The following is a 10,310-nucleotide window of genomic DNA, read 5'->3' as shown; positions in this document are numbered from 1 at the left end:
CATCCACAGCTTCTCTGGGCAACCTGTTCCAGTGCCTCACCACCCTCTCCAGGAAGAATTTCTTCCTGATATTAATCTAAACCTCCCTGTTTTCAATTTGTACCCATTACCCCTTGTCCTATCACTACAGGCTCTTGTAAAAAGTCCTCTCCCAGCATGTAGGGAAGGCTCGTTAAATCTAATCTGACACTGCTTCTATTGCTCTTTCAGAGACTCTGCTTCCCCAACACCCCACCACTACGGCAAAGCTTACTGTCCTGCCTTGCGGATCCAAAACCCAGATAAACCTGGACTACAGCGAGCAGGCACTGGAGAATTTAACTTGGGCATCTCCAGGCGCCGAGACAATCCACCCTCATCCCCCATTCCAACAGACCCAGCAGGACAGAGCACGTTGGCTTGTTTACTCTCTCCCACATCCTTACCTTGCTTCTGCAAATTCCAAACCGATTCCATTTCTGTGGAGGCAAAAGAGAAGACTACTGTTACTATACAGACTGCTGCCGTTAGAAACGACTCCGAACAGGCTTTAATGCTCCGAGCACGGCATGGCCGGTGCAGAGGCTTTCGGATGGAGCCCACCCCACCCAGCCCGACCCAGGCCACAGCATCGCGCGACTCGGATGCCAACGACCCAGCAAACCCAGGGTCAGGTGGCCAAATCGCACGACAGAAATGTCACCGTCACCCTCTGTCCCTACAAACCCCAATCCAACTCCAGGCTTTACTCCAACGTCGCGTCACACGTCACAGGCTCAATGGCCAAGCCGAGGAGATGATTTCCGCCAACTCCAGGCTTTACTCCAACGTCACGTCACAGGCTCAACGGCCAAGCCGAGGAGATGATTTCCAAGTGGGCGCTCAGCACGCGCGGAATAAGAACCCAAGGACAACGCGAGTTTCTCGCGGTTTGCAGCGCGCACGGGCCGAAGCACACCCGGCGAAGATCCCACGGCACTGCAGAGCTGCTGCCCAGGGATTATCCCAGAGCAAGGTGGGATGCTCCGGACACCTGGCTGCTTGGCTTGCAGCTCTTTCCCCAGTTTACCTCCTTAACACGCTCGTGGGCCAAAGACAAACAACCCCTCCCTGAAGAGCACATGTTTTTGTTTACCTAAGAAATAACAGCGAAGGTAAATGCTCTTTTCATTCACATTAAGCAACAGAAGGCTCTTCCCTTTAAAATGTCCCCAAAATTAAGTCACATCTTTCGAGACCCATTCCAAATAACTACATTTAGACACTATGAAGATGGAATTCTGCGAGCTAGAATATTTATAAAGACACTAACTGTACCCTGCGCCCAAGTTTAAGGGACAATTATAAAAAAGGAGCATTATATAGGAACACAACCCACAAGAACAATCTTTCAGGTCTTCCTTCTGCCAGGAAGGAGGGCACCAGGACCTCGGGAGGGGCTAAGAGCAGAGAATGGATTGTTAAGGCACACGGTATGAGCAGTAAAGTGCAAAACAAGGCAAATAAGTAAACTAACCGGCATGAGAAAGGAGGAAAAAACCCATGGCCTGAGCACGATGTGTGCCAAGCGTCACCTCCATCAACTGCTTGCGTTTCCACGTCCCTCCTCCAGCCCTTCGGCCGTCCCGTGTCCGCTACAACCTCCAGCTCCCCGTGGCAGGAAATTGCATGCAAATAAATACTCCCAGCACAATTAAGGCTTTTGTAAGGAAGGCCCCGATAAAACGTTACGAGGTTTGTCATTTCTGCGTCAGGCTAGTAACAGCGACGCTCTGCACGTTCATCTGAGCAGGTGCTGTGGGAATAGTAGCCAGCCCCTTGCCCCCGGGGATGTAAGCGACCTCCCTCCCTCATCTGCCAGATGCAGATTCCCCACAAGTAAAATGAACCAGCTACTAAAATCACCTCCAGCAGAGCTGGTTTTCCATTCAGTGAAGTTAGATGCATCATTTCCCAACGGTTAAGGAACATCACTTTTTTTAACAGCTCTCCCCAAAGGCAGAAAACTACTCTCAAAACACTGGGTTCCTCCACGCTGGAGCAACGTTAGAGCATCAAACACTCAGCAGAACGTGCTGGGTCTAACCAGGACAGAATTTTCTTCACAGCAGCCGAGGCTAACATGACACAGAGATAGAAGTGCTGCCACTGCCGTATCCCATAGAATCATGGAATGGTTTGGGTGGGAAGGGACGTTAAAGCCCCCCAGTCCCACCCCCTGCCATGGGCAGGGACACCTTCCACCAGACCAGGTTGCTCCAAGCCTCATCCAGCCTGGCCTTGGACACTTCCAGGGATGGGGCATCCACAGCTTCTCTGGGCAACCTGTCCCAGTGCCTCCCCATCCTCTCCGGGAAGAATTCCTTCCTGATGTCCCATCTCAATCTCCCTCTTTCCATTTAAACCCGTTACCCCTTGTCCTGTCACCTCCATGCTTTCACACTTCCATTTGGTCCTAACTACATCAGGCACCACAGGAATGTGAACTGCTTGTAATAAGACGTGCCTGATAAGTCAAACAGCGAGATGCTACCCAAAAAAATGACAAGAAAAGCCTTTAAGTTGTCAAAATTCTGTAAAAAAAAACCCAACAAACCAACCCAAATCCATCAAAACCATCAGAAAACCCACCAATCCACAACCTTCTCAGAGATTAAACAATATTCCTTCTTCAGAAAAAGGAGGTAGGGGAGAGGGTGGTGCGAAGCGTCCCGTCAACCCCAAACACCGGACGCATTGGCTGGCAGATGCTCAGCCTGACGAGTCTACAAAACCCAACAGCACCAAAGAAGTGACCCAAACAGCTTCACAGAGGGGAAAACAAGAAAACCCTGGGCGAACTGCAACACAAAATTAGGGAAAAACGCTTTCCTTTCAATCTTAAAATGGGATTTTTGCGATTTGCTTTACTTGGTAGCACGTTAGAGTGAGTTTTGGTGCTGTTTCTGGATCCGTTACAGCCTGTGGTCCCCCTACAACAATCCTGAGCTGCTGTGACAAGTAACAGTGGCTGGACAGACCTCCGTGCCCGACCCAGCAGGCTGGCCACTCCGCAGAGCCGCTGCGGCACAAGCTCCAGCTAACCCAGAGAGCAAGCCCAGGGACGCAGGGTGGATGAAAAGGCAGCCCCCAAAGCTGGTCACGTAGGAGTACCCAAGGAAGGAGGTTTGGGTCCAAGGAGCTCTGTTCTTGAGCTTGCTTTCCCTGGAGAAAGCTTCCAGGGTACGTAAGCAAGGACCCTTACCGTGGGCGCCCCATGCACGAGAAAGGGGGTTTCCTCCCCACGAGGCTGAGTCCACCTCACTCAGACACCGACCCAAACCCTAGTACTGCTGCTTTTCAAAGCAGGAGATGGTCAAGACCTGACCAGACAGGGGCCTCCATTCCCAAAACGGGACACGCGGCCAGGGATTTGGCACGCTTCCTTCCCAACGGATTCCAACCCAGCTGGAGAGAATGCCATCAGCAAACCCTTGCACAACCCTGCATCAAAGCTAGCCCTGCTCCGAGCCAGAGGCAGAACTAGGTCACCTCCTCTGCCCCTTCCAACCTCACGTTTTCCAGGACTCTTTTTTTTGTGCAATTAGCCGGCCTCCCCACAACCCTCTGGCTCGCGGTTTGCTGAGGAATTGCCACCAGCCCCAGCCACATCCACCTAACGGGCTGCAGGGAGAAGCACCACTTTTTCTGGGGGCGATCAGTGACACAAAGGGTCAGCGGATTCCTCATCAGTCAGTAAACTTTATAGCAGGATCCACACACAACCTGGGAGGGGAGAGAAGCCTTTCTGTGAGAACTTGTGAAAACAGGCGCTTTTACGCAGGTTTTTCTTGCTAGAGGCTGCCCCTGCAAACAGAAGTGGCTGCACAATGCCAATGCTCTTTGTTCTTAAAAATCGAACATATAAGGTGACAATTATCCCGAAAACGAAGCGCTAAAAAACCAAACAAAACAGAGAGGGACCAACCTCATCTTGTTTTTCTGTTTCTACCTGCAGGACACAACGATCAGGTTCCGGGAAGCAAAGCACAGACTAAAAATTCCATGCCGAATGCACTGTACTCATCCTGACAACTGGGAGGAGAGGAGACTCGGAGAATTAAATCAGTTTTTGCCCCACAAGACCACAAGCATTCAACTGAGACCTAACCCCTGCCCTCCAAGGGGGATGGGAAGCACAGGCATGTTTTTTTTCCCTTCCCTGTCCTGATGTAAAGGATGAAAACCGCTGAATTCACAGCTCTGCTATTCCTTCTGACCCAGTTCACCGTTCCGGCGAGCGCCGCTCCTGGCCCACGCTGCCTCGCTCTATTTTCCACGCTGCTCTTCTGCTTCTTCACGCGAGGAGAGATGCTGGCGCAGCCAGGAAGGAACAAAGCAGCAGCACAGGCAAAAACCTGGGGGCACGACCCAAGAGGGAAACACTGCAGCCTCCTCTCCTCCACCTACGTGGTCTTTGCTGCCCCACAGCTCGACTGGAGACCTCAATTATTTGCTTTTCAGCTAAGGACAAGCTAACTACTCAGCTTCCCACCACACAGCCGGCCACCTAGGGCCCCATTAGCGACGGACGGCCCGGCCTAGAGACTGCAACTGCCCAAACATGCCAAATTCTGCAAAGCCTTGACAATTATTCTGATACGAAACGTTTCATCCAGCTGTCTTTAACAGGAGGGCTACAGCAGCGAGAAGATACCGGTTTCAACTGAGCTGAGATACCCCCAGCCTCCTCCTCTGAGGGACCAAAAAATCCACAAGGACCAGTTTTACCTCAAAAAGATGAGGATTTTGGCAATGCCACACCCAGGTAGAGGTTCAGTTCTAACCTAGACAGGGACAACATCCCTAAGCGAGAGCATCGCTGCTTCCTGGCCCTTCCAGTTGCCCGTACTAAGCTCCTGTCCCCAAGCACACAAAGAGTGGGCCCACCGGTGCTCAACTACATCACATCGACCTCGCTAAATCAGGTGTGTCACCCGTGAGCACTTCAAGGCACCATCACAAACGCCGAGTGGCACGGCCTGTCGACGAAGGCAGCCGCGTCCAAGGATCGTGTTTTACAGTCAAGCAGATCAGACGATCACGGGAGCCTTTCTGCCCTTTAAAAAGAAAAAAAAAGCAAGACACGGAGCAGGGGCAGAGAGGGAACCAGCACAAACAGCATCCAAGACCAGGAGGGTGCATCACCAGCCTTGCCAGCACGTTCCCAGCGCCCTGAGTTCTGGGGGAAAAAGCCACCTGGGCACAGGGGAAGGAGCACAGCTCCCTCCACCACGACCCTGCAGCCCCCCAGTCTCACCCCCCAGCACAGCTGTGTCACCACAGCGGTTTAACAGGATTACTGCAGCACAGCCAGCCCACCCTGCACAGCACCTCCTCCATCCATCCTTTCCCAGGGAATTACAACCCATACTGCCCCTCGCAAGCCCTGCATGGCAAAGCCTGGCTTGCTGGAGTAAGCTGGAGGCTTTTCCGTCCTATTTACAGTCCGGTATGAGGATCCACAGAATCAGATCGCAGCCACAAAGAGTGCAAACCAGGGTTTGCACACTACGGCCCATTCCTCACTGCCACACCCATCCGTGCACCGACCCACCGGAGCTCGGGGTAGGGACCCAGCAGCGCTCCACGCTCACCCCTGCCCTCGCCCCGCAGTCATTTCTCTCCGTGTCCATAACCCCAGAGCCCGGGTGGATTTGAAGATCGAACAATCGAGACTTTGCTCAAAAGCAAACAGATCAATCCAAGAGGGAGAAGTTCACCCGCCTCTCGAAATCAAAACCAAACAACCCGAGGATCCAGCTGCCCGGGACAACCCCCACGCAGGCCCAGGCAAACCTGGATGCTCTCCCAGACGGGCAGGAGGGGAAGGCAGCTTGTGGAAACTGAGCGAGCGAATTCATCCCTTTCCCACTGCAGAGGAACTGGCTGGATAGGAGCAGGACTTCAGGAGAACCAGAGGTAAACGGAGGGAACGGTGTGGGAATTAACCACTGCAGTTCTGTGCTGCAAGCTCGCGCCCGCAGCTCCGTTTTCTGGACATCCTGCAAGACGCTGTGCCACAGGAGCTCTGGCTGCAGGATCAGGCCATGAAGAGGGGAAAGCATTTTCCACCTGCCCCGGGCAGAGGAAGGCATCGTTCCTCCCAGTACCCCTTAACCCAACACACCCGCCGGGCTCAACACACACAGAAACACAACAGCCAGCATCACCACAGAAGACCTAGACTGATCTGTTCCTAAACCAGCAACAGCACCTCAACACCGAGTAGGAGAAAGAGGAGATCAGGATGTTAGGAGCACCCCAATCACCGCATTAACACTGATTAGAAACATCTTTCACCCCTAAGTAACACCCTGAAGTTGGCACAGGCTCAGCCTAAGAAGTCAAGAGGGGAGGGGTGGGGCAGGAAAACATCTCCCCAGGGCATCACAAGGGTGCTCAGGATGCTCAAGGCCAGAGCATTCACACCAGAGGCCATGAAAGAGCAGAAAACTGTTTTAGAGAGTGCTTTAGGTGTCCATTCTTGCGATTTGATGTGATTAACTCCTGTGTTGGGAAGAACCAGGAGCAGCCAGGCTGTGAAGTTAACACCTCCTTCAGGGACAGAGGGAAGGGAGTGTTCTTGATTTTCTGGTCCTTACTATTGTTTTACCGGGGTCTTGTCCTTCACTCAGAGGGAGAAAGGGATGAGTCTCTGCACAGGGGAGTTTTCCTACAGCAAAGTTCAGGCTGACAAAAACAAAGAGACTTCAGCGTTAGAAAGATTTGCCAACTGTTAAGGAGGCTGCCTGGGACTCCCCTTCCACACCATGCTCCCTGGTACCCCGCTTGCTGGTGAGAAACTGGGATTTAGGCTGCAGGCAGACAGGAGAATCGAGAACAGAAAGCTTGCTTTGATACTGGAATAGGCTGAGCAGAGGGTAGAGGATGAAGGCCCAGCCAAAAATCACCTGATGAACACTGCTCTGAAGAATACTAGAGCGTAAAAACTCGAGTGTGATAACCTGGAAAAATACTTGGCGTTACTATTTTTAAATGACTGGGCCTACCATTACTAAAGGAAGGGATTTAAGTTTGTGTGCTATACAAAGGGTTTGCAAACAGGTAATTTGAAGAGCTCTGCAGCAGATCAAAACACAGCAAGTCTGCCAACGCCATCCAAATACCAACCCCACTGCAGAGGGGAGCAAGACATCGTCCACACAGGTACGTGGGACAGTGAACAAAACATGGATGAGCACCTTTTTCCCTTCAGGCAGGGGGATGCAGGGAGAGGGAAGAGAACAAAAAAAGGAACTGCCCCTGTGTTCGCCAGGGGTAGGTAAGTAACATCACACCAGAAGGGAACACGCTGCCAAGCTGCCCTCAGCACCGAGCCAGGACCAAAAGCCAAGACCTCAGAGCTTCTGGGGCTGAGGCTTAAGCAAGGCATCCCACAGGCTTCCCTCACTTCGTTCCCAGTTTAAAGCATCTGCATCATGTCTGAGACATTTTAGTCTCAAAAAAAAAAAAAAGAAACAAAACAACCAAACCAGCCCAGGAAAAAAGGGAGCTGGACTACAAAGGAGTCCATGAAAGCAATAAAATCATCTGAAAGATCTGGCCTACAAAGACAACGAGAGAACTCAATCTGCAGCTCACAGAATTGCTGATAAGCAAAGATTTGCCTTGTTGTTGCCCCAATACTTAAGAAGGGCACGGAGAAAGTGTGTGTGGGGTTCGCTTAAAAAAAATAAAGCAAATCACACCATGAAAAGCTGCAGGAACCATTTTCTCCTCCCTTCAAAGCTATGATTCCATGGCCTGATCCGCCCAGGGGAGAAGCTGCGACACTGTGGTGGCAGAGGTGCAAATACAGCCTTTTCAGTGACAGAATATCACCCCGTAGGGCTGGAACAGAGCTGTGAACACACATTTAACTCCTTCCACTGCCGAGGAGCTTAGAAGGACCTGCAAATTCCACAGGCATTAATATGTAAAACCACACTCACCCGTCTCAACCTCACCTACCTTCGTCCACAGGAACAGGGAAACAAGTAACTCTTAACATGAGTTAAATAACCGTTGGAGTAACTTTCCCAAACCGTTATTGCCAGTAGAGACACGCAAGCAAAAAGCTCATTTTTAAAACAATCGGAATTGCTGCAAGGAACGTATCATGTTAGAATATCGCACTTATGAAAATAAGAGAATGCCCTCAGGCAGCAAGTGAAGCCATTACCTTTAGTGTGATATAGAACAGCAGCCCTCAGGTCAAAAGAACCCCAGCTATCTTTCCTTTCTAGGCCTCTCTGGTACCTCTGTTCTTTGGCGGAGGCTAGCAAATTGTTCGTGGGAGAGGCCAGAGGATTCTCTATTTCATAGTCTTTTGAAAGAAACACTAAAGCACCTTGGCTACCGGCGTCTGCCTGTTGTAGGTCACCCCCGTGAGGCGACTCCAAAGCTAAGACACCACCCTCAACAGCAGTCCCAGGCTTAAGAGCAGCACTAAGAATTTGAGGGCTAGTCCGTTTATCCAGCTCGTAAGCCTTAGGAAACACAGGTTGTTCAGTTCCTGAGGGAATGATTTCAGCACACTGTGAAACCAAAGCGGCAGGATATTCCCCTTGAAATGTCACTTCCATTAACTGATTATCCGCAGGTTTCCCCACCACGGTTTCGGGGCCAGCGCTGGGCTCGTTTATGAAAGACAAGCCCCACTGATTCTGGAAGATATCCCCCAGGTTCTGCTGGCTCGTCTGCGACGGGAAGTCGACTGGCGCTGTCCCCACAAGCACAGTTTGCATATTTGAAGGGTAGATAAAAAGGCTGGATTTCTTTTGTTCGAGAGCTGTTGAAGCCGCACTCGTGTCCTGGGGCGCCGACTCGGAGGAGGCCGATGGTACAGCATTAGCAGCAGCGGAGAGCAGTGGCTGGGTCCCTGGAGAATACGTGCTCCCGTCAGTCCCGGCCAGGATCGGCCCGTTGGAGAAGCTGGCAGAAGTAACAGATTTCATAGCAGACATGGGGACTTGGGACAGTCGACTCGATGTTTGGGCCTGAGTTTCCCCAGCAGATGATGAAGACGACGAAGAGGACGGGGATGGGGTTTGAGCTGCTTTGTTGAGGTTTTCTTTAACTTTACTTGCATAACTTATTTTGGGAACAATTTTAGCACTGCTATTGTCCACTGGAAAAACTGGGGGTGGTTTAAATAAGGTCCATGAGTCCTCTTTAGACGTAGTGGACGATGCATGCTTCCCTTTGGGCCGGTCATCGAACTTCTTGCTGCTAATCCCAGGTTTGGCATCAGAGTTTTTTCGCTGTACATCCCCAATCCCAGGCTTTCCCCGGCCTGCTCCGCCAGCCCCAGCCTCGTATTTCCAAACAGGCTTAGTATTTTCAATTCGGTTCCCCTTTTGTTCACTATAATCAGGCTTGAAACTCTCAAGTTCCTGTTTCAAGGTTGGTGCACTGACCTCCTGTTGCATTATTTTGTCCTGCACTAGATTCAAGTTCTCACAACCCTTGGCACTGTTGCGCCTGCCTTTCCTCTTTTTAGGCGTAGTATATCCACTCTCGGAGCCGCTACCATCGTTATCGGCCCCTTTGCCTACGTAGCCATTCGTGATATAGCTAGAATTACTGGTTACCACACCGTTTGGAATAGACACGCCCTCTGGCTTGTCTGAGGACTGGCCTTCCCTAGGTTTATTTTCGTAGGACTTCTCATTCTTTTTGTCCATGCTATTTTTCTGAATGAAGTTCTTGGTTTTGACTCCAGCTTTCCCCAAAGCACTGGCCTTCACAGCCTGCTTTGGGGTCACGTTAGTGTCTAGGAGCTGCTGGCTGCCATTGGGTACCCTGGATCCTGGGGTGGTGGTTTCATCAGAGCACAGGCCCTTTAATGACACTTCTCTTTCTCCTGCGTTACCATTTAGTTCGCCGTAGCCTAGAAGAAAGCCAAAAAAACAACAAAAGGCAAGAATTAGAATGTGAAACGTTAAAACTCCTGATTGCAGAAAGCTGTAATCAGCCCCAAACGTATCCAGTTTCCTCAAGCAGACATTTTCAAACGGGAAAACAGTCTCTGATGTACAAAAGCATATGCTTATTTGCTGGAAACCTCGGCAAAAAGGGTTAAGCAGAAAGTGCCAGCAGCTACCGACTGTCACACGCAACAGGGTGACGCAGGGGTAGCGAAACAAAGCAAAAGAGCACATAGGTACTACGTAAGGAAAACACACTGCACTGAAGATCACTGGCAAGCTGTAGAGCTGTTTCATCAGCCACTATTTCCAGGTCACACAGAGGAAAAATTTAATTCCCAAGATGCTTCAAGACAGAGG

At 51.0% G+C, this 10,310-nt stretch overlaps 1 protein-coding gene across 1 annotated transcript in view; it reads right to left on the bottom strand.

Moving 5' to 3' along the window:
- Positions 1-9,973, bottom strand: part of NUFIP2 (nuclear fragile X mental retardation protein interacting protein 2) — a gene marked incomplete at its 5' end in the record, with an annotated part of 11,077 nt that extends 1,104 nt beyond the window's left edge. The window contains 2 exons of the mRNA XM_010156228.1: positions 426-458; positions 8,204-9,973. Of these exons, the coding sequence (XP_010154530.1) occupies positions 426-458; positions 8,204-9,973 (1,803 nt within the window). The remainder of the gene's footprint in view (positions 1-425; positions 459-8,203) is intronic.
- Positions 9,974-10,310: the final 337 nt, after the last annotated feature.

The sequence above is a fragment of the Eurypyga helias genome, unplaced genomic scaffold (assembly GCF_000690775.1).
Source record: "Eurypyga helias isolate BGI_N326 unplaced genomic scaffold, ASM69077v1 scaffold18057, whole genome shotgun sequence".
Classification (NCBI taxonomy): Eukaryota; Metazoa; Chordata; class Aves; order Eurypygiformes; family Eurypygidae; genus Eurypyga; species Eurypyga helias.
This window is presented reverse-complemented; position numbering and strand designations above follow the sequence as displayed.